Raw genomic sequence first — 25,107 nt, 5'->3', positions numbered from 1 at the left:
CAGTAAAAATCCTTCCAGCTGCACAGCATCTGATACCAGAGGAAACAATCATCCAAAAAATGTGATTTACATCCAGAAAAAAGGAAACTAAAGTTTCCAAAAGCAAAATCTCAGAATGAAAGTAGCAGAGCTGCTCCAACATGCAGCCACCTTGAGCGGAGCAATTCTAGAAACTCCAGTCTTGTCGTCAAATGCACGTTATGTTTATAAATGTGCTTACTGGCAGAGGTTTTTGATGTCTTAAATCGTGTTCTGATAAGGACAAGGTGTGAAAATATATTTTTTGTAAATCACTATCTATCCTCATGGCCTTTCCCTTTTTCTATCTCTAAAAAGTATTCTGAAAAAGGATAATGACCGCGCTCCAGTAGCAGCAGCAGCAACGTGCACTCCGCCCATTATTCGGACGACTGTACGAACATAATCTCACTGTATCTCAGTACAACGATAACAAAACTCATTCTGATGTCGCAAACTTTGAGTATTTCACTTTCTCAGTTTAATGCATGCATTAAACCTTACTGATACAAGGACAAAATGTGCGGGTGCAGTTTGCAATTTGAGATGAAAATCTACTTTTTAAAACAGTTTTCCAGTCAAAATACTAGTTTGACCCCACAAGAGCAGAATAATTCTTAGGTGCATCCAGCTGATACTTGAATCATTCTGCAGTTTAAAACATGTAGTGACAAATAACCCTCCAACACTACGTTAATTTAAGGTAAATCCCCACAGTGTTTTCAAGCAGAATATTTCATTACTCCAGTACAAATTAAGACAGTCTCCTACCTTACTGCAATAAGACAAAACGTGAAGACTTTGCTTTTAAAACTCCCCAAATCCCAGTCCCATTAAACACTGCCTGAATAGACTAATCAACAGGAGCCCAACACCAAAAACCACAGCACCAAGCTGCAAATGTCCCTCTGTTGGACACCACAGGCACTTCCTGTCCACTGTCCAAACACCAGAGCAAAACTTCACAGGAAAAACTACAAACTATTGGGCACGTGTTTTTATGTTTAAGTCTAAGTTTCAATGTTTGCTCTCCACAAGAAGAGCAAATTTTCCACAAATAATTTGTTCAAGTGTTTCCGTTATATGAGACTCTTTGGTTTTGGATTTTGTTAGCTTTGATAGAGGTTTGTATTTGTTGTTTGATTCATTCTTTTCTGTTTCTTTCAAGCAAGGCACAAGAGAAACGTCAAATTATCCCAACAGTCATAAAAAATAGTTCAGTTGAATGTTTTTTTTTTAACACTGTAAAAACCTAGTTTGTTCCCTGTTTTTTCTTTAGGATCTTTGCTTTCACACACCTAGAATCAATAATGAATTTGTGTTTACTTTACTGTCTTTGGATTCTCCATCTTCAAAGGCTGTATGTTGTGTACTGTTTGAGAATTCAAGGGTTTTATTCTCCTGTCTGTCCGTCTTTTGAGAGTTCTGTCTTTGGATTTTCTAATTCCGTGTTTTTCAGTACTTCCCCAGATACTTGAAGGGGCCTGGACTTCTTGTTCACGAGTGGAGTACGAGATGGATTGGAGGATTGGAGCCTCATCTACAGTAATGAGGGTGTTGCTTCGGTCATTTGTGGTGAAGAAAGAGCTGAGTTGAAAGGCAAAGCTCTCAGTTTACTGGTCCAGCTACGTTCCACCCCTGGTGGTCATGAGTTTTGGATCATGACTGAAAGAACGAGCTCACCAACAAAAGCACGAAAATGAGCTTCCTTCGTGGGGTGGCCACTGGCCAGGCTCGGGCTTAGAGACTGGGTGAGGAGCTTTGTCATCCGGGGGGAGCTCAGAGTAGAGCTGCTGCTCCTCTGCATCAAAAGGGGTCAGTTGAGGTAGTTAGGGCATCTGATTAGAACGCCTTCATTCAGAGGTTTTTTTGAGCATGTCCCACATGGAATAACTGGAGGGATTACATATCTTATCTGAACTGGAAACGCCTTGGGATCCCTCAGGAGGACATGGAGAAGGTCACTGAAGAGGGAGGTCTGGGTTTCTCTCTTGGACTTGTTGCCTCTGCGACCCGACCACAGATGAGAGGTAGAAGATGGAGATGTTTCTTGGCAATCATCCTTTGGGCACTCCATCTTGCATGTTTTAAACGTGTTCCTGTTCCAGCACATCAAAGGAATTAAACTCCCTCAACATCTTGACACTAAGTTCTGCTGAGCCTTGTTAATAATTGATTAATTTGAAACAGGTGTGGTGAAGCAAGGGAACACTCAGACTCTGCTTGACAGTGGATGCCAAAGACTAGAACAGGAAAAAAAACCTGTCCTTCATCACATGACAAACATTTTTGGGGTAAATAATAAATGCTAAACCTACCCCGTACACCAGCTCCCCGACCATGCCGTTCCAGATCTTCGTCTCTGGGTCCCTGGCGCCGTACTTTCCATCGGGGACAATGGAGATCTTGTACTTGATCCCGATGTGTTTGGCAATCTCCGAGGCCAGGTCCACACAGTACCCCTCGTACTGGTCGTTCCCCTCGTACATCTCCCAGTTCTTCTTCACCATCACATAGGGACCCTCCTACACAGAACCACAACCAGTGAACCATACCGTCAGGCAAAGACAGAGACCCGGACAGGGGTGTTTGAACAGACACCAACACTCAACAGGAACTGTACCTCAAACACCAGGTGAGAAAACCACTGTTTATTTTTAACCACTGGTGATGCTCTGAAGCAATGACCTGATCACAATCATGCTGATGGCAACATGCTTCTCCACTGACTGAGATGGTGGGAAAATGAATCAAATAAACAAATAAAAGACAGGAAAACATTAAATTAACTGACAAGTTAAGGTCCTGTTGAATCTTCCTGCAGTAACTAATCAGCCTAGTTTTGACTGTATACATTTATTTGGTCAGTATTTACTTTTTGAAAACCAATAAGAAACTTTCTCACTTGGCTACAACTGAGACTAGCTGGTGACTCAAAATTGTGAGAAATCAGTTTTTTGCAATAATCATCAGTGTGGATTTAAGACTTGGACATAAAAACTCCTGCGTAGCTGTCAAAATACAACTCTAGCTCTCTCGAGTCAAGTTGGAGACACCTGCTATTAAATTAAAATGGGTCCAGGGTGGGTTTGAGACCGCCACAACGACTTAGAGACTGTTCTGAGCCGAGAACAAATTTGTTGCACTTTTTTTGTAGATACATTCAAAGCTCGAGCATCAAGATAACGTGCCTGAAAACTGAAAGTGTTTTGAGACACTTTGGAGACTCCCTCGCAATTGCTGTTAACCAACAAATTGCCAACAGCTGCAGCCAAGTCAGGTAGTACCTTTAGCTTAAAAAAAATGTATCATTATATAGGGTATTACCGCAATACTGTATATCATGGTAGCCGTGGTCCTCCATCCTGGTCCTTGAGGGCCACAATCCTGCCTGTTTCAGTTCCCTGCTTTAACACACCTGATTCAGTGATTGAATTACTTCAAGTTCTGCAGAAGTCTGCTAATCTTTAATTAATTAAATCAGGTGTGTTGAAGCAGAGAAACGTAGAGCATGCAGGATAGTGGCCCTCAAGGGACAGGATTGAGGACCACCAGTAGACAGTATTACTGTTTGTCTGGAAAGGTGTGCCGTTTTGTTTTACTGCATGTATTTTAGGGCATTCTTATGCACCGCATTCACAGAAATCTTTCCTCGACACATGTGTTGCGGTGATGAAAATAATGCCACCAAACAGCAGGAGTGGCTCAAGAAGTTGTACAGGAAGTGGGTTGTTTATGCACAACAGCAGTTACAGTTTCAACTTATCCACGCCACCGTTTGAGAGAATTAAAGCAACTAGAGAAATTGTATTTCCTCTCAAAATGTAGTGTGAATGATTATTACTAAAGAACTTGCTAAAAAAAAAAGCTGAAATTCGCAAAAACATGCTGAATTGTAGCTGAAATGGAAGAACAAGTCTAAGTTAGCAGAAGAAAAAAGAAAGAACAAATATTTTCTGAATTACGGTAAGTCTAAATAAGCAGAAATAAGCACAGAAATTAGGAAATTAGCTAAAAAAGCTGAAATTAGCACAAAAAAAATAGCTGAAAAGCAGGAAATAAACTTAAACTACCAGAAGGACGTAGAAAGAGCTGAAATGAGCTAAAAAATGTGGAATTAGCTGAAAAAGCTAAATTTAAAATAAAAAAAGCTAAATAGTAGTTAAAACAGCAGAAAGGGCTGAAACTATCAGAAATAAGCCAAAAGGAGCATAACAAACTGAAATTAGCTGAAAGAAGGTAATTAGGCTGAGAGTAGCAAAATTAACCACAAAAAATTTGAATTAATCTGAAAACAGCTGAAACTAGCTAAAAGAAATGCTAAAAAGTTAGCTGAAAATTTAGAACAAGCGTTAATTAGCAGAAGGAAGTGGAGAGAGCACAATTTTGTCCAAATAGGTTGAAAGAAGCAGATATTTGCAAAAAAGTGGAAATTATATGAAAAAGCTGAAATTAGCTAAAAAATAAAAAACAGCTGAAAAGTAACTAAAAAAGCAGAAAGAAGCTGAAACTACCAGAAGGAAGTGGAGAGAGCACCTTTTTGCTGAATTAGGCTGAAAAAAAAGTCGAAATGAGTGCAAAAAATGTGGAATTAGCTGAAAAGGCTAAAATTAGCATAAAAACTGCTAAACAGTAGCTGAAATAATAGAAAATGCTTAAACTAGCAGAAATAAGCTGAAAGGAGCACAACAAGCTGAAATCAGCAGAAAGAAGTTAGAAGAAGCACAAAAATGTTGCTGTTAGAAGAAAGAATTTGAAAGGAGCACAAAACAGCTGAAAAAACAGCTGAAATGTGAAAGGAGCCGTAAAAGGTTGTAAACAGATCTAAAGATTTGAAAGATGTAAAATGAGCTCAATTCATTTTCTGAGGGAAAAAATGGCAGAAACATTTCAAAAAGCTAAAGATGCACCAAAACCAAAGGTCACTGCAGGACTGTCCTGAAAGAGCTGAACGTTTTGATTTATGATTTGTTGAAAACTGCGGGACGAGAATCGTGCCGAAAAACGTACAGAAGGAAAATGGAACACAACAGTGTGAATGCTTCATTCATACAATGAGGTTGTTGGTTTGATACCCCCAGGATACCCCCTAAATCCTAAATCCATCATGGTAATTTTGTTAAACTGAGCCTGAACGTCAACAAATTGTTCTCCGGTCTAAAAATCTGTGGTTACTCTGAATCGTCTGTGATGCAATCATTAGTTTTTTGAGGGTGTCGCAAATGTGTTGGTCTATAAGAAAATCCTTTCTGCAATATTTTACATGAAAAATTAAATTTCTGAAAAAAACAATCTGAATTATATTATCGTTTAAAAAAAAAAAAAAAGGCAACACGAAGCACAAATATGCAAACTTCAAATCAACAGTGCCGCTTTGTTCCAGTCAGCGACAGCGTTCGATCATCTGCGTTTCTTTCAGCTAAAATGCAAAATGGTGCGTTTATGTAACACTTTAACTCAAGCGGCTTCACAATTCGTCCCCGATGACTCATTCACAAACACACTTAGTTACCGTGCACGGTGCTCGTCTGACACCTGGGAACAATCTGGAGTTTAGTCTCATTCAAGGTCCTTCGACTCGTGGGCAGGAGGAGCTGAGGGTCAAACCGCCAACCATGTAATTAGTGAGCGGCTCGGTCTACTTCCTGAAGGCATCATGCTGGAGTTGCGTTAGCGCCACAAACCAAGTGTGACCGTGAAGTTTATTAGTGAAGGTCTTTAAATAGAATAATTAAGCTGCAGTTAATTTAGACTCAGCAATAATTTGCTTAAGAATAAAAATCTTTGGGACAAATGGATTCTATTCTGGTTCTGCAGACGTTTGTAAAAGCTACAGTAACTGTAAAGGCACGAAAACATTTTGTGACAGAATTTAAAAAAAGACACGTGAATTTGACCAAATCAGTTCTAACAAACATTTACCTTCATGATCAAATATCTTAATTGTTCATCAGGAAAAGCAGAAAGGTTCAAATACGAGTCACAGAACGGAAAACAACAAAAACAACAACAACCCAAGATGGAATTGAACGCAGCCGTTTGCAACCTGCAGCTCTGAAGCTGCACGAGGATCTGTGAAAATAACAGCAGAGAATATTTACATCAGTAGGAGAGTTAATTAAAATTAATCTAAATTTAAAATATGTGCATGAAAAACGTGCAACAGGATGACGCTGATATGAGAAGTAGTGAAGTGCCGTGATCTAACTGCAGGGCACGATTCATTCGCACGTCTGTTTTCATTGGTTTGAAACTTGGACGTTGTTTCTGCTGCGTTCAAACGGTCCAGACGGTGCTTTCACTGACCGCACAACATGCAGGAAATCTGCATTTTAACTAAACTGAGTCAACGTGCAGAGGAGGGGAAGAAAGACGTCCAACATCCATCCATCATCTATCCATCCATCCATCCACCTATCATTTATCCATATATGCATCCTCCATCCATCCATCTATCCATCCATCCATCCATCAACCAACATCCATCCATCCATCATCAATCATCCATTCATCACCCATCCATTCATCATCCATCCACTCATCATCTATCCATCTGTTCATCAACCATCCGTCCATAATTCATCCATCTATCCACCATCTATCCATCCATCATCCATCCATCCATCCATCATCCATCCATCAATCATCTATCCATCCATCATTCATCCATTCATCCATCAATCTATTCATCATCCATCCATAATCCATCAATCAGTCATCATCCATCCATCCATTCATAATCCATCATCCATCCATCAACCAACATCCATCCACTCATCATCCATCCATCATCCATCCATCCATCCATCCATCCAATGGATGGATGGATGATCTTAACTAGAAATGTGGAGCTGAGTTAATAATTTGAAGCTTTTAACAATCTGTGAGTTTGATGGGTGTCGCAGGGCGTGCTGATAATTTAATGTTGCAGAACAGAAATGAATGAATGAATACCAACCTGACAGATTCTTGCTGTTTTTAAAGAGCACGGAGGAGACTGGAGCTAAATGAAAGTGTTAATGTGGCGCAGAGGCTCAGAGGACGGAGGAAAGCATGACTAAGCAGAAAAAGATGCAGATAAAAAGCAGACAGATGAGCTGCAGTCAGAGCAGATGACTTATTACCCAAAACAAGCTCGACACGAACACTAAAAGTGATCGGGGGCGGCTCCATCCCTCCACGCCGATACCAGTTCTACATCATTAGATTTGCTGCTCCCTAAGAAAACCGTCTAAATGTGCACCTTGCGTGGTTTTCTCCGCTCATGTTCCCAAACAAATTACTCCTGGCGTGGAACGCAGCATGTTGCATACTGACAATGGGAGCAATTTATTCTGGAGATGTGTTTGCTTGACATCGCCCCAAGCAGCAAAAAGGTAAACCAAAGACTCCTCAGTGAGAAAACGCCGGGCCGAGCCTGCAGCAAAACTAAACGCTACTCTGCAACAGAATGACGGCGCAAAGCACCCGAGTCACGCCAAAATACAGCAGTTGTGCTCGTAAGATTTACAAGAAAATTACTGCGATTGTGAGGCTGTAATTGTAGCACAGGCAATTAACTGAAGCAAACGACGGTGCAGTACTAAGAACAGATACAGATGAAGTCGGGAGTTTGCTTCCACTCGTGGCGGGAATGAACGCCATCTTTACAGCAGGCTTTTAAAGATTTATTTGAACCATTTTTCCCTCATGGTGGATGGATTATACGAGTTTAATGGTCTTTAAAAACAAGAACTGGGTGAACAAGTTTGAATTTATTGTGGATTTTCTTGAACCCACACAGACTCAAATATGTACGTAGACCCCCACTAACATTTAGATAGACGTTCCTCAGGGTTTTTTTTCAGGTTTTAGTTTCCATCATCAAGGCTCTGGTTTAGATCTGACTGATATCTATCCACTCCTAACTGGTGGAGTCCATTTCAACTTGTTGGTTTCCTGCTACAGACGTGGCTTTGAAGAATGGTTGGGGTATTGGTTTAAGCATGGCGCTGAGGTCGGGGCTTCAAAAAGGCTGTTCCAGAAGCTAAATGTTAGCCTGCTTTACCCAGTTAGAAACCAGTTCTGGCCCACTGGGTTCAACCATCTTGTTGGTGGTTTAAGTCGGAGTCAAATAATTTAAACAATCTTCATTATTCCATCATTCATTCCATGATGCTACCACCACCATGCTGGACAGTTGATACAGCGTTCTAAAGTTTGACGGCCTCATCTCGACTTCTCCAAACACACGTCTTCTTGTTGTGACCAAATAAATCAAACTGTCTCGTTCCTCCTGAAGTCTTGTGGCTTGTTCAGGTGGACAGCTGCAGATTTCAGTCCAGCTCGAAGGAGAAGGAGCTTCTTTTCCGGTCCTCGCAGTCCATGAAGATGCAAACGTGTCTTCAGTGCGAACAGAAACTCTGGTGTTCCAGTTCAGGCTTCAACCTTTAGTGAACCTTGAACATCCTAACATCCTTCAGTCTGAGGACGACAGAGGAGTACTGGTCAATGCAAAGAGTCGGTCTCTATACCAGTACAGGTATCAGGCTCGGCACCAGCTTCAAGTACTTGTCTATATCTATAGATTAGACATAGGATAAACACAGGAGATGTTAAGGCAGCAGACTGTTTGTTGGGATAAACAAGAATAAAAGAAACATGTTCTTAACTCATCAACTACTCAGTATTGGTACTCTGTATCAGCAAGTACCCAAAACAACAACAAAAACTAGCACTGGGGCACGTCTACATTCAAATAAATCTGCTGGCAAAGAGAAACCACCAGCTGCAGTCAATCCTGATCATTAACAGAGTTAACAGGCCTTGATCGCATCAAACTGAGATGTTTTAGAAACGTTGGCACCATTTATTAAAACAAAAGGCGTAATTTTAACCTTATAGGGATACGAAAAAATAGACTAAAATGTTGTGCACCCAGATATTGTTTTTAAAAACCATTGAAGTTGTTTGTTTTTTAATAATAATAATAATGATGTATAATGTGTTGTCATCATTGTATGTTCCCATTAAAATGGTGAAATTGGCTCTCTGCGTTTAACCCATCCACCACCAGGCGGAGCAGTGGACAGCTATTGAAGGTGCCCAGGGAGCAACTTGGGATAGGGTGTGCTGCTCAGAGACACCACAAGATATGCAATGAATGGGGATCGAACCTGGGACTTCCGTGTCCCGAGTCGGCTGCCCTGCCTCTACCCCATCATTCCATAGCTGGAAAAAGAAAAGGCCAGAAATGAACCCAACGTTCATGTCAATGATGACCAGGCGTAAACTTCTGACTGCAGCTGTATTTACAGTTGGTAATTCCTTACAGACATTTCATTATCATCACAAACGCTTGTGAAAAAGGAGCACAACGTGTATTTTTATGGACTTAGATCAGCAGGACTCAGAACTGTCGTTAACTGAAGGGGAAACAGCGTTTTAGAGTTTTATCACCTGACCCTCAGATCACCTCTGAAAACTTCCACAAACTCAGATCAACCTAAATCAAATAAGCCAAGCTTGTCCAACCTGCAGCAGCTTTTTGAAGTCAAGCTGCCGTAAGAATAAGAATACTGTGAACATCTGTTTGGATTGTTTGATTGACTTAACTTTTTTAGATTATTTTGAGAGTTTTACTATTTAGTGGCTCCTGAGACATGAACCACAGGTGGGCGTTACATCATCGCCCACCTTTCCTGGTGGGACGAAACTCAGGCACGACTCCAAAGAGTGATTATTTCCCTGTTTGGATGAACTTAAACACCGCCACGTAAAACACAGTATTTGATGAGACTTTTAAAAATCGTATTGTTTTATTAACAGCATCTGCAGCAAAATTAAATAAAAAAACGAAATAAAATAAAATTATCTGTATATCTGAATCAACTCTATTAGACAGATTTTATAGAAACTTTCAAAAAGCAATCGTAATCAGTAATCGTTTAAAAATGATTACCTTCTCGAGTCAAACCAATTAAAAATGGCTGCCTCAACCGCAAAAATGAACTCAAGCAGCTGAAGTTTAGTGTTGTAGCAGCTGAAACGTAAACTCCAAGAGCTTCTTCATGTTGAGAGATCAGATTATGTTTAACGTCATTTAAAAGGTTTGACCAAAATGGGCTGTTAGCTCAGCGGTCAGTATCGCGGTCTCGTAATCCTGAGGTTGCAGGTTCAAGCCCAGGGGGTCAGGGCATGAAACAATCAAATCTTTTACACGAGAAGGGAGCAGCCAAAAGAAGAACAGGGTTGGACTAAAATGGCTACAGCTCCTTTCATGATGAGATGAGGTTGACTGTCAACAATAACCCAAAGAGAAAAAGTAACACAACTAAGAGTACATTTAACCAAAAGATGCACGACAGACACTTTTAATGAACCGTTTGAAAGATGATAAGGTTATTTTAGCCTGAGAAGCGAACGTTTATGAGGAGGTAAACGGCTCTAATCTGTATGATTTATGACAGCAGGGAGTGACGACGCAGGCAGACGGTGTGTGTGTGTGTGTGTGTGTGTGGGGGGGGGGGGGGAAGGCTGCAGACGGTGTTTCTGGCAAGAGAACACAGCGATGCTGCACAGTAAAGGCCAGCGAGGACGACAGGCTGGTCAATAATCACAGCCACGCTGCTTCACTCACCGCCTAATGAGACCAATTACACGTGCCATCAAAAACAGGCGCACGACTTGACGACACAGATCCGTACGTACACCCACGTGTACGCTCGCACAGGAGCTGTTTGCTCAGTCTGCCTGTTTGGGTTTGTTTTCGAGTGTTTGTGCAATATGTCTGACAAACAATCTGCTGCTCGTTCTGTTTGGATAGGAGCCGTAATGAGAAGCAGCTCGACGGTCCACAGTCGCCAAGGCCCGACCACACAAACACAAAGTACGGTTTTAATAAGTAGCACTTTAAACAATAGTCACATTTTTAGTTCATTAAGTTGTAAAATAACCATCGCTAAAGCCCACAAAGTTATGTTTATAGACTTTATGAACACTGGATGCACAGCTGTAAAGACAAAGTTGTGACTTTATTAAACCTAAATACAGCTGGTTCAATACAAGCCTCTTCAAAATAAAGATGGCAACAAATCAAAACAAGACGTATGAGATGTGAATATACAACATCACAAAGGTTTGGAATAAAAGGAAGTTACAAGTAAAACATGCAGCATTTTGTCCAGCTTCTGGATAAAGTTTTAAAAGTAGTTACTGTGATCTACAAACAATATTCAGTCTTTTTTCACCGTCTGACAACAAATCTACACACAATAACACAATGAAACCTCTACAGAAGCCCAGAACGGACAAACAAATGCTGAACCTAATGGAGCTTAACTGCAATCTGCAACTTAGCCACTAGGTGTCACTTCAATTTACACTTTTTATCGCTCAAAAGTAAAAAAAATCAACAAAACTGGTTCCCACCAATAAATACATTAATAACGTTTCCTCAAACCTTGTGCTTTTTATTAATTAAGTTTTTGTAATTAATCTTTTACAACCTTATCAACGTCTAAATTTACACAAATTGTACAGATTTTTTTTAACGTAAAAACTATATAAATGGTAAAACCTGCTTCGTTTTCACAAACGCTGCATCGTTTTGTCTCCGACAACTAATCCAATAAAAATGTTCTGAAGGAAAAAACAATTTTATTTAATTTGCTTTTTTCTTTTTTCAAGCTTGAAGAATGTTTAGTAGCAAAACATAATACAACCCAGTACTAACATGGTACTACCCTTTAGGTATCTGTTAGGTACCGGGTAATTACCTGATATCTGGTATTTACCAAGAATGTACATAGTACATGTACACTAGTAATGCCTGTTCCATGGTATGTACAGGAATGAGCCCAGTATGTACCCAGTAATTACAAATTAAGTACCTGGTAGTTACTATGTACATACCTGGCACTTACCTATTCCGTAGAAGTATGTACCAGGTATGTACATAGTGCATATACACATTTGTACATACTGAATATTTACTTAGTACTTGCCTGTTCCATTGTACATACAGGAAAGAGCCCAGTATGTTCCCAGTAACTACAAGCTACATACCTGATACTTACCTGGTAAATAGAAGTATGTATCGGGTATGTAACTGGTACTTACCTGAGACAAATAGTTTGTATATACACTGGTTCATGCAGGTACTGGTCTGTATCATGTATTGCTACTGAGATTTTGTATTTGTCTATTTATTTATTTTAGAATTGACAATAAAAACGGCTTAAAGGAGCTTAAACTATCCAAACAAAACATTTACGCACATCTTCAGAACTAATTTAAGTTCTAAAACAAAACAAAAAAATTGTTTTGAATGTAGAAATCTTAGTTTTATCATTTAGTTTTGATTTATAGTTTAGATCGCAGAGTTTAACGTTAAAAATGTAAAAAAAAAAAAACAGAATCCCATTTTTAAAATGTAGGTTCAAATATTACAAATGGTGATTTGGCGACTTGTGCTGCAAAACAAAACACTTGTTTAAATCTTATTTGATTATAAAAGATGCTCATTTCTAAGTTCAGAATTTAATCCTAAAACATACCCAGTCTGTCTTTATATAACTACCATGGATTTGATAAGAAAAAGCAGCATTTCTCATCATCTTAACCTGTTTTTTAATCCAAAACCCTCTAAGATGCAGCTCAGATGGAACAACACGAGGATGTCTCAGTTTGTGTGAAACGAACGCTGCGCTCACAAACATGCTGATCCAACAATAAAAGGCAGGAATGAAAGGAAGGCGTCGCAGCGTCAGTACAAAACAGCGCACGTGACGGATGAACTGGGATGATTATGGCAGCATTAGTCAGTCTGAGCTGCTTCAGGGCTCAGAGAAAGACCTCTGAGTGTCACATACTGAAGCAGGTAGAGAAGTGACAGATTTACAGCAGCTCTTTTAGGATGCACCGGTCTTTGCAAAATAATAATAATAATAATAAAAACACTAAATGTGAAGAAGCAAACACGAACACACACAGATACAGTCAAAACTTGAAGAGCCTCGAAAGTCGTCCATCGGTGAGATCATCCTTAAAACAAACTGTCTTTTTGCTTCACGTGCATTTCATTTTCCTCCCGGGGGGCTCCATTACGGCTCTGAGTGGCTCAGGTTTCTGAACCGGGGGTCCATTAGCATAGCTGCTGCGTCTCTCCTCCCGCCACAGAGTCTTCAGGGCCTCATTGTGGCTCAGGCTGCCGTGTCCGTCACTCTGCCGTTAAGGGCCTTTCATTTCCTGCTCGCGTCCGATCAGTTTCTTAAAATGGGGTTCCTCATCAGGGGCTGAAAAGAGGGAGGATTGTGCTGAGCTGTGACTTTCCATTTCCCACCTCCTCTCTGCCGCTACACGTTCGCTCAAACAGCTGGCTGCTCTAGTCGAGTCGGCCGACTCCGAGCCTCCGCTAACAGCCGGAGACTCGCATGCAAAGGCCGCTCAGGTTAGACAAACGTCACGTTTTCTCTGTGAATGCAAAACGGTCTCGCTGACAGCGGTTTGTTGTGACATTGCATATTTCAGATAATTACAAGTTACCATTGCAGAAACAAAATGATGTGAGTTGGTGAACAGTAGGTGTTGCAACAAAGAATGTTTTCCCTGATCTTTAACGGTCAGTGGCTCGTGATTTAAAGGCTTATTTAAAAGGACAAAGGCTATAAATTAAGAGACTGCACCGACATATGTGTTAAACAAACTTTATGTCTGCTACTTACAATAAAAGATGAGTCGTCATAACACCCAACTCTTGCTTATTTATGCGAAATATTCCTGAAATACTGCACTTCTAATACTGTGTACAATAATCTGAGACTCTGCATCTTAACTACATCTACTTACCTCATTTAGGTAAATATGGATTATATATTTGTATGAGTTATTTGCTTCCTTCACAAAATAAAAGTATCCTGGCTTGATAAAGTAGCGTGAAATAATTGCACTAAGTTTGATTTTTATTATTAAAGGACTAGAAAGATTTTGACATGAGGTCCTTGAACCAAAAATCCCACAACAGTTTGTAAAAAGTGTAAATTTTCAAGTTATAAAATAACAAAAGCAAAAGATATCACTGAAAAATGTTATGTTTAATGTAAAAAAAAACCTTTTTGTAAAGTGGTATTTACTAAATATATATATATATATATATATATATATATATATATATATACAAATGTTCAATGCTGAATAAACTTTCTTCTCAGTAAAAACCCAACATTGGATTATTTTTGCTTCTTTTCATCTACAAAAACACACAGAGTCGTGTCTTAGCTACCAGAGGAGCCACATCACGACTCGTTAAGGTTACACGGCTTTGAAACAAATGATTACAAAGAGCTACACGAAATAAACCGAGATAAACGACCTGCTGCAGGCTTGGTTTAGCGTGGCTAATTAACAAGCTAACATCAGATTGAGCAGAATGACAGAAGTAACGACTGTTTATTTATTAACCTCGTTATCTTTAGGCCTACAATTAAATTTAGCTGCTGTTTATGGGTGAGTGACATATTGTTTGGGATACAGTAGTCACTCGTTTATCGCGGGGATCCGTACCCTAAAGCCCCGCGATAAGTAAAAAAAACGTGAAGTAGGAATAGTATACTGTATATAAAGGTGTTTTAAACACTTCCCACACTCTTGCAATATTATAAACAATGTTTCTAAACTGTAAACGCTCTAAAAGAGCCCAGAATGTCATGATTCCAGCTCTCTGCCACCTGCCAGCGCTCTCGGCCACGCCCACTTCTCCGCTGCAGAGCAGGGATAAGACACGCTGCATGAGGAAGCTTCTCCTGCAGCTGTGGGTGCACACACGTGCAGCAAGTGCTCAATAATTTGAAATTCTATGCAGATTGTGTGTCATGTCCAATCTTATGTTGAAAAACCGCGATAGAGCGAGTCCAAGAAGGAAAAAAAAACCAGGAAGCAGTGAGGGACTACTGTATACCTCTTCTTGTTGTATGTTGTGACTGTCCATTCTTCGGCATTTAGTTTTTAACATGTACTCCTAATACATCACAGCTCACCTGCATCCTATCTACAAATCAGTTACACCTTATGTGTATCTGTGCATTTATAATTTTTTGTGTCAGTATCCTTACAAATTAAAAACGGTGGTATTTTGTGCTCGAGTTGCTCGTATCGTCAGTGCCTCATATGAGCCACGGGTGCAGCTGACCACACTTTGACGTGATGACGGTCAGATTTATTGAAAGTTTTATCGTTGGATGAAGTTTTATCGTTGGATGTTGAATGAATGATGTGCAGCCACTAAACCTGTGTCTCCTGAGCTCGCCTCGCTGTGATTTACAGTGGTATTAGATAAAAACATTTCCTGGCACCAGAAACAGTGGAGAATACTGCTGCGTGTGTGTGTGTATTGGCGAGCACATGCTGGTTTCTTACTATGATGGTCGTAACAATAACAGTGCGGTTCTCCATGCCAGTGGTGTCGTTTGGAAGCAGCGGGGAGTCCTGGATCAGCACCAGTTTGTCTGCGTCGTTCCAATAGCCGATCTGCGGGTGGGAAAAATAAAAGCGTGAGATTCTGCTTCCAAGTATGAGAGAGCTAATATTGTAATCATCTTTATTGACACAGTCCCAGAAGAGTCTAATGGAGCCGTTTGGGTCGGCAGCACAGAGGAGAACCTTGTCCTCGAGGCATCCAGGAGTCCTTACACAGCAAACGTGATTTAACAAAGCTTTCATAAGAAGGTTCGTGTGCAGCCAAACGCTCCAACGAGTTCACAGATTTATGTGATTATGATCAGCGAAAAACTTTCAGGATGTTTCGTTACGTGACTGTCAGCTGAGCGCCCATCGTTAGACCCGTGTGTGGAGCAGATTTGTTCATCTCGAGATGATTGTCTCAGGAAACCTAATAATTAAACACTGGAACATATAAACGATCTTGTTTGTACTGAACACGTTGGTGTCTCTTACCAGGTACTTGAAAAGTTTTTTTTTTTAAATGGAGACACACCATCTTTAATCAATGCAAACAAATCTCAGAATAAACCGGTGACATTTTTTATTTTATTTTATTGACACTTGTTTTCAGACGTGTTTGTTTTGTTTCGACCACAACGGGTTTGCATTTTAATTTTGTTGCACTGCAGGTGCAATGACAATAAAGTCATTTAAATTAAAATCAAATAAAAGGTAATAAAATCTGCTTAATAACAGTAAAAACGAACGAGGAACGAATCAGAAAGCTATTGCTGTTTAACAATAAATACATGATGAATTCATGTTCATATTTATCAAACAGTTTGTGAGTAGATGGTCCGTTACTTGTGAAATAAGTGAGGAGCTACTTAATGATGCATTTAAACGCTGAACCCTGGAAAAGTAAAACTATCAGACCTAAATAAAAAAAAGATCAAAACAGCAGCTAAAATATTTTAAAAAAATCAAAGAACTATGTTAAAACAGATTAAAAGCAAATATTTTAAAATATATATTTTTAAAAATTCCTAAAACCAAAAGTCACAGCTGTATTTCCTTGAATTAGCTGAACAATTTGGTATAAGTGTAACAGAGTTAAAAATGTACTCTGAAATTTTTGTTTACTCTACTGTGGTAATAATATGTTTGTGGAGTTTATCTTCTTGAGGTCTTTTATTTTGAAATGCTTCAAAGGTGAAAATTATGTACTAAATTTCATTCTGGTAACTTTCTCTCCCTCACTTTGCCACCATGAAACGCAGGGTAAGTAGCGTCACTGCACGATCTCTTCCGAAGGCACAATTCGTACCATCAGCTCATTTGCGCTAAAAGAAATACTTCCGGGAGGGCTTTAGACGATGCAGATTACAAAATGAATGGATTTTCAGTCTTTCGACTTTCATCACCTGCAATTTTCCCTGAAAAACTTTTGCAGATGTGGATAGCAAAGTATGCCAGAAGGATAGGTTTCTACAGTAAATCTCATAAAAGATGACTTTTATTAAAATAAAGGTCTTCTGTTGTCAGTAATGTGTCCACCAGAGGGCGCGTTGACAGCGTAAACACGTTACAGTCCAATCAATCAACCAATACACATTTTTCTACTGAATTATAATTTTGAAAGTAAATTAAGAACGTTCTTATTCAAAACAGAATTATAACATTGTCTAGAAAAATTAATCAATGCATCAAAAGAGATGTTTTAATTAATATTAATAAACATGGTATGTTTCATAAATACATTTTATTAATATCAAAATGTATATATGTGTTGTATTAAATCAGCTTACAGGATATAATTAAGCTTAAGGCTGGAAGTAATTATTTCCAGTACATTTTCCTAAATCTAGCATATTCAAAAGTATTTCTTTTAGCGCATGCATAGATGAGCTGACGGTACGGATCGTGCTTCCGAAGCAGATCGTACAGTGACAAGTAGTGTAAAACATAGACATATACATGTAGACGCCTCATTGAGCGCTGAATTGTACGTCAACGTCGCCGCCATGTTGGATATGGCAAAAGTGAAGTGATGGAAGAAGACGCCTCATTGATCCAGAGTGGAACACAGACGATCTGGTTATTATAGACAGATTAAATGTTAAATATTAACATTTCTATATTTATCACCACAGTAATAGTGCTACACGATGGTAGCTGTAAACACTCAAAAGAATACATATGTTGGTTTAGTGCTTACCCTATAAATATTTTTTATAATCACGTTAAAAGTTATAAAAGTCGTCTTTGGTGCCTGTTTGTTTTCAAAATATATTAGTGTGTGAATGACAGGGATCAACTTAAAACACTTTGTAGAACGGTGCTTTGCGAAGTTCAGTCCATTTCCTTGTATTAGTTGACCGGCAGATCTGCCACATCCAACATGGCAGACGCTCTGACATACCGCTGCAGTGGTGTCAGCGTATATATGACTATGGCGTAAAAATGTTGTTGGTGGGTTTATTTTTTCTCTGTCTTCGAAAATGTGGCTATTTAAGTTATAAATTCTTTGGTTGATATCAATTTTACAAAGTTATTGTGACTTTTATTTTTAATTTGACCTAAAAAAAAACAAAAAAACAACAAGTTTTATTATTATCCAAGCTAGTTTGGCACCATTTTCAGTTTAGTGCGCCCACGTGCAGGACACACGGACGACAAATGATGCGTTTGGTTTATTGTCTTCTGCAGGAGAGCAAATAAACAGTATCTGGATGCTCCGTTGTTTGAAGAAAATGAGAATCGCTACATACGGACACTAACAACAACTGAAGTAGCTACAGAACATAAACAGAAGACACTATAAACAGGACAATGCTGACTCGGCCTTCATATTAATTATTGCTGTTTCCATGAACAGAAAAGTTTCTGAAGCGTCTAAACATTTAGTGAACCTGGATAAATCTCAAGGTTTCTGAATCTTTGCTGAGTTTTAAGAGATTTAACTTTCCCCGAAGACCAGATTTTACTTTTGCACAGCAGCCCAAGCTTTATTTTCTTGATTTATGAAGAAACTAGATCAATTTCTAAATCCAGGGTTTGTTGTCATGTTCAGATAATGTTGAAATTATTTCCTAGATTTCGTTCAGGGTCGAAAGCTCTTTAATAGAGCCTAATCATTGGGTCACTGGGTGATACCACCAGCTTCAAGCTCGGTTCTTAGGACTTTCCAGCTGAGGCTCCAGGTGAGACGTGCGGAGCCAGTGAGACATGCGGAGCCACGTCACTGGATGAGTCAAGAAAGCAACTTCTTCAAAACCACCATTCTACAGCCACACTGACATCCAGTCTTTTTGTAACGTGAGGTTTGTCAGCTCTCTCCAGCTCATTTTTAACTTGTGTATGACCAACCACAGACTGAGCACCAGCCAGGCATACCATGACCTCAATGTCCTCCATTGTTGGGCATTGCCCAAAAATATCATCAGAGTGTGGAGAAGCCTTGCTTTGATGATCCCACCCACATTGAGGCGGCACTCAGCTGTGCAGAAAATCACAGAGACCCTGCAGAATCGAACCAGGACCATAATAAGCGACCAACTGGAACTGTCGAACAGGTTGTCCTGCGTCCACAGTATTAGTATCTCGTGACTATAGTCGAATGGATCTGCCTAGCACGAGTCAAGCGCCGCCTGATTTAATCGTAAAAAGCCAATATCTGTAAAGTAATATGGTGTCAGACTGATATACTGACCCTATAGAGTCCACAGGGTTTGACAGCAGCTGTAAACAGCTATAAGTCAGTCAGAGGTGGTGAGGATGAGGAGCGCCGACACCTCCTGGGTGCTCAGTCATCAACATGATTGAGGGACATGGAAAATGTGGGGGAGACGCTTTGACCCTGAACAAACACACTCTCACACACACACAGTATGGCGGAGTGAGACAGGCCAAAGCAGCTTTGATTGATGGGAACTCCTCTCCTCTTCTTCCTGCTCCCACCTCCGCCGGGATACCCTGATTGCTTTCTGTTTCACTTCATCCTCCCCTCATCACTCCTTCAAGTACTCCCTCTTTTCTCTCAATTTCTTCAACTCCCATCCATCCTCTCACGGAGCCAAAGCTCTTTTTTTATTATTTTCAGCCTACTTATGATAATAGAAAATGACACGTCATATATTATTTTATACCAATCCTCTGACGGCAGCACACGTCTCTAATCTTATAAGGATGTATAGAGCGGGCAGCCAGTTAAAGTGTGGAAGTTAGAGAATAATTTTACATATTTTACAGCTAAAAACATTACAAAAAAAAGTTGATCATACATGTATGTTGCAGTAGAGCTTGTAGCTGTTGCTAACCAACGCTGCAGAGAAGGAAACAGGAACAAGTAATAATTATTACGAGCAGCTTCTTGGTGTATATCTTAGATCCTTGTATACTGCTTATTTGTATACTTTATATTTTTGCTATTTTTGGGTGTAACTGGGACCTTGAGTACATAATTTTGTTCCACCTCATGCACCACAAGAGATGCAAATGACAATAACAAAACTTGAACTTCAATTAAACACAACAAACAATGGGATTAACCTGTCTAAATCAAGGTTGAATGAATGAAAACTCAGTATTTCTTAAACAATTCAGAGACGTCCGTGATTGTAATTTTTCTGAATCTTAAAGCTCAAATATGGAGAATGTTGTTGTGAGGCTGGGAAATGTAAATAAACTCTTTTTTACAGTTTGTTATAAGTATAAGAGTACTCCATCAAATTTTAGGAGACATAAAATTGGATGTATTTATTTATTATGCCCGTTTCTCTCAGCAATCTAGTTCCAGTGGGAAACCAGGACCAGACTGTTTGGATCACAAAAACAAAAAACCAACAGCGGCAACTCTTTACTGGACCAGAGAGAAGAGACATTTTCAGTAGCTATGGTTACATGCACAAAATTCTTTGATCGGATTGAAATGTATTCAGATAAAATAATCCAAATGCAGCGTTTACATGCAGCGGGCTTTTATTCTGCATAGAAGTACTGACGTGAGCAGAGTGGTAAACGCTCCTCAAAAAAACACAGAAGAAGAAGTTCTACTTCTGTGATGAACGTAAACAAACCCGAGCGCCCAAAATGGACCCGCGCCAGGTTTTAATGATGGTGGAGACGTTCCTGCACTCCCTGACTGAGCTGCAGGTGACACAGATCATTTTGAGCTCTTTCAAAGTTTCTAGTAGAAATGTTGTGTCGCTCACCGACATATCACCAGCTGTCCTGTGAATTCTGGTCAGTGCACCTTCTCACAGTCACAGAGTCCAACTGAATTTAAACACAATCATTTACCTACATTTATAAACACAACCAGCTGTGTTTGAAACAGTTTCCTGGTAAAGTTGCATATACTTCTGGTTTGCAGTTTTGTTTACAACATGTCAAACGTCCATGTAGTGGGTAAAACTGAAACTTTATTATTTCAACCTGAGGCACCTTGTCACCCAAGGGCCTCAATGCACAAATAGATATTTAAAAATATGTTTGTGTGCCGTTCATTGGTTTCACCTTAAACACACTGTGTTGACACCTGATACTGTTATTCATTGTACTAACAAGCCTCTGTGGGCCATCAAACATTAATGCACGCTTGTTAATAAAAAAATACAATATTATTCAGCAGTCTCACTTGATGATGACTTATTGTCTGAGAGCTGAGGGACTTTCTGAGACTGTGTTCTTCTTATTGTGTATATCTACACTTGAATACATTTTTTCTGGTACTTGTACAGTAGTAAATAATGACGATAAGAGGGTCTTTAGCTAGGATAAGATATTAAGCAACCCGATAGTTAACGTGAAGAAGACCACGAAGCCGCGGTCCAAAAACATCCTTTTACTTTCATAATTTAGGAACTCGTGAAACAGGAAGTGTTTTATATAAAGCTGGTACAAAATCTGACGTATGGCGCCATTTCTTTTACCGTCACTAACAAAAACCGGAACATAAACGACAACCAGACACGAAACAACCAACAGCAACAACCCATGTGAGCACATGCCCCGAAAAGTCCGCCCACTGTTGTTTTCAAGTATAACAGTTCACAGCCCTGTGTTTTGGCCCCGCCCACTCTACATGCATGCTGCGATTGGTTAAATTTGCTGTCAGGTATTAAACAAACTCCTCCTGCAGAGTCTCTGACTGAGTTCAGCCTTCTCTCCTGACAGTGAAGTCCTGACCAGTGAGAAAGTTTCTTTAAACATATTTCTGCCCGGAGACGTGAATTTAAAATAATCTGATTGGATAATTGTTATTACATGAATTTAAAGTTTCTTTCTCAAGTGCAAAGTAGTTTACAGAAAATAAGAGAAATGATGAAAAAAAACTACTTTGAAAATATGTTTAATATAAAATAAATAAAAATTTAAATGTAACATTTCATATGTGCTGAATTTATGGGCCTTCTACACCTGATGGTTCCCCTCTGTCTGAATATAATTATTAGTCCTCACCTTATGTCAACTCACTGTCTTGCTGCAGAGAAGCATCTTCAATTAATTCACGTTTTTCTACCTAATGAGATTTTTTTCCCCCACAGGCTGATGTTTATTTTGTGCTAATTTAGATTTGATATGAAAAGTCAAATGGCTTTTTTATATTCTTTGATTTGTGTTTATGTATTCACAGTCTTCCCTTACAATCAGAGAAACACAAAAATCACAGATTATACCCCTCAGAAACCATAAAACTCTTTACTTAAAACCAGGGCTAAAACATGTGGCACGTAAAGATTTACCAACAAAAACACAATCAGCGGAAGTTGAAATCTTACCCTTCTGGGTCCATTATTCTTCAGTTCAAACACGTCCATTGTGTAGTTGACCCTGCGGCCATAATGGTCAAACTGGACATTACCTGTTAATCCCTGCAACCGGACCTGCACACGGGGACATAAACAAACACACACACTATGATATGATACAAGGCTAACAAAACCATATATTAACTACTGTATTTTCCGACGTATAAGTCGCACATTTTTGCCCAATTTGCATGCCCTGTGACGTTTTTATGTTTCTTCCTCTATATTTATAACCCAATTTTTGGCTGAGAACTGACAATTTCATTCATTGACATGGAAAATATTGACCACTACCATTTTCAGCCACTAGAGGGCCATCAAACAGTATGGCAAGCCAAGTGTCTTATTAATGGGTAAAAGTGGCTATTAATGAGACACTTGGCTTGCCATACCAAGCCACCTTCGTCTCGCTCTGGAACTCCTGGAGCAAACGTCAAATCAGAAGATTTTGCTGCACCACCCCGGCGAAATGCAGCTGATTTGACCATTAAAGTGCATTTATTAAGAAAAAGTTCAACTGAGACACACATTTCCTGTAAATTCGAGCAAACAAATATTTGTTTTTCAGTGTTAATCTTGTTAAATTCTTGTCCCCCCGTGCACGCTCCCGCGGCCGCTATTTGGCAGCCAATCGATTTTTGGAACACCAGCCCCCATTTCCGGGTTGTCAGCGGTGATGCGTAACAAACGCGACGTGTCAGCGGTGACGCATAATAGAAGCAACTTATACGACGAAGCGACGTATTTATGTATTTTTCCACTTTATTAGACATACTGTATTTGGACTGATGCGACGTGTACGGCAGAAAATACGGTATAAGAAAAGCCTGAAAGACTTTGAACTGTGAGATAACACAGGACTGAGCTTCTTTATGAATGATATAAAACATCTGCATTTAGCGATGTTCACTTTGAAATAATCAAAATGTTTATATTCTAATATTCATATTCCAAACTTAAGTCATTCAAAGAACTATCTATAACAGGTAAGATATTAACTGTTTATAAACTTTCTACAAAACTCCACCTGAAAATCTCTAAACTACTCCTTTATGTAAAATTATATTTAATTTTTAGTGTCTTTTAACTGTTAAATATTGGTAGAATGTACTGAAGAAATGGATTTAAAAAGTTTACACTTATTGTGATGGTTAAAAACAGACTCAACACAGACTACGACTGAAAATCTGACAGGAAGCAACTAAAACAACTGAAACGCTCTCATTCCTCTCACACTGCATTCTACCTGCTCACCGCCTCCTCCAGTTGATACCAGCAAATTAAACTCACGAGAACACAGGAATGGACGCGTCAATCAAATATAAATCAGAATCGTCCTTTCTACAACACCGCTCGACGTGAGCTCGGTGATTCTCTCGCCTGTTTGAGGGTTCGCTCCATATCAATGCCTTGGTTCCACGGGGCGGCGGGGTTAGCGAGGCAGTCGCCGGCGTTCCCTCGTCTGGAGAGGTCCACTTTCTGTCTGCGCAGGTTTCTGAAGGCCTCGGCCATCACCATCACCCCATCGTACGTCAGCGCCGAGGTGTACTGTGAGACAGGAGATGAAGACGTTAGTGCGTTCAGACCCAGCTGGATGATGCTTCTGCCTAAACACTCCATTAGGAACCACAGTCCTCCTCCAGTCTGTTAGAGATATAAAAGTGAGGTAAAGCTCAGCGGGGAGAGAGCGTGTGATTTGTAAATTACAGTCTCCATAAACTGCTCTGTCTGTTTTACCATTACAGCACTGGCGGGACGCAAACCAGGAAAAGGTATGAGACCAATTAAATACCGATTTAGCCGGAGAGGTGCAATGTTCTGCTGGTCAGATCTTCTCAGAAACGATGTGCCTCTGAGAGCGTGTGGGGTTTCTGCAGGGCCGAGCAGTTCAAGATAACAGCCTGCGCTGTTGCAGCGGAACAGCAGTCCAACTCTGCTCATTATTTTCTGGAAACAGAACGAGGGGAGGAGAAGAGCGAAACATAGGAACACAGTCCCCCCCCCTCAAGTGTAAGCCTCCCAATTTACCCAAATTTATCTCTGACTCGAAGCTTTTTTGTGCTGATTATTTGGCCTAAAAAAATCCTGCTGTCCCTCAAGAGCCATAAGTTTTCCTATAAAACTCACCTCTGGCACGGCAGAAAACTAATTGAGTGAATGATGAAGAGGCAGAAAGAAAGGGAGGTCCGGGGGTTGTTGGGGGGAGGAGGGGGTGGGAATGGGAAGAGGCAACAGTTTTGTCCAGCCAGGAAACAGCCGGGCATTAATTATCCCGGCTAGCAGGAGTTTATTAACTTTGCCTGTGGCCGGGGGTGAATCCTATTCATTAAGCTGCTGCTCACAGTGACATTCAGGCTGCTGCTCTGTTTCCTGCTGCTCCTGACACACACACACACACACACACACACACACACACACACACACACACACACACACACACACACACACACACACACACACACACACACACACACACAGTCGTAGGAAACAAACTGATTCACAGAGGTTCAAGTATAGACTTCATCAAATTTTAATTTGCCGGCAAATGAGAGAACTGTCAGTTTCACAGAAAATCAAAAGTCTTCCATTCTGCGATCAGTTCTGATGCTTCTCCCTTAACAAGTTACATCAGCTGTTTAAATAGTCACACAGACTGAACGGGAAAAAACAGGTACGTGGAGGGGGATAAACATATCTGCCAACCTACATAGATTTCTCAAACCTATGTAGATTTCTCCAACCTATGTAATTTCTCCGCCCTACATAAATTCCTCCAACCTATGTAATTTCTCCAACCTACATAATTTCTCCAACCTACACAGATTTCTCAAACCTAGATAGATTTCTCCAACTTACACAG

General features: G+C 39.9%; 1 protein-coding gene across 1 annotated transcript in view; it reads right to left on the bottom strand.

Annotated features, from left to right (window-relative positions):
- The window catches only part of gria4b (glutamate receptor, ionotropic, AMPA 4b), a 218,029-nt gene that overhangs the window by 40,850 nt on the left and 152,072 nt on the right, over positions 1 to 25,107 (bottom strand). The window contains exons 8-11 of the mRNA XM_037688243.1: positions 23,628 to 23,795; positions 22,218 to 22,322; positions 15,412 to 15,522; positions 2,337 to 2,543 (exon numbers count right to left, since the gene is read on the bottom strand). Coding sequence (XP_037544171.1) covers positions 2,337 to 2,543; positions 15,412 to 15,522; positions 22,218 to 22,322; positions 23,628 to 23,795 — 591 coding nt within the window. The remainder of the gene's footprint in view (positions 1 to 2,336; positions 2,544 to 15,411; positions 15,523 to 22,217; positions 22,323 to 23,627; positions 23,796 to 25,107) is intronic.

Source organism: Nematolebias whitei, chromosome 14, assembly GCF_014905685.2.
Source record: "Nematolebias whitei isolate Nwh7 chromosome 14, NemWhi1, whole genome shotgun sequence".
In the NCBI taxonomy this organism is placed as follows: domain Eukaryota; kingdom Metazoa; phylum Chordata; class Actinopteri; order Cyprinodontiformes; family Rivulidae; genus Nematolebias; species Nematolebias whitei.
This window is presented reverse-complemented; position numbering and strand designations above follow the sequence as displayed.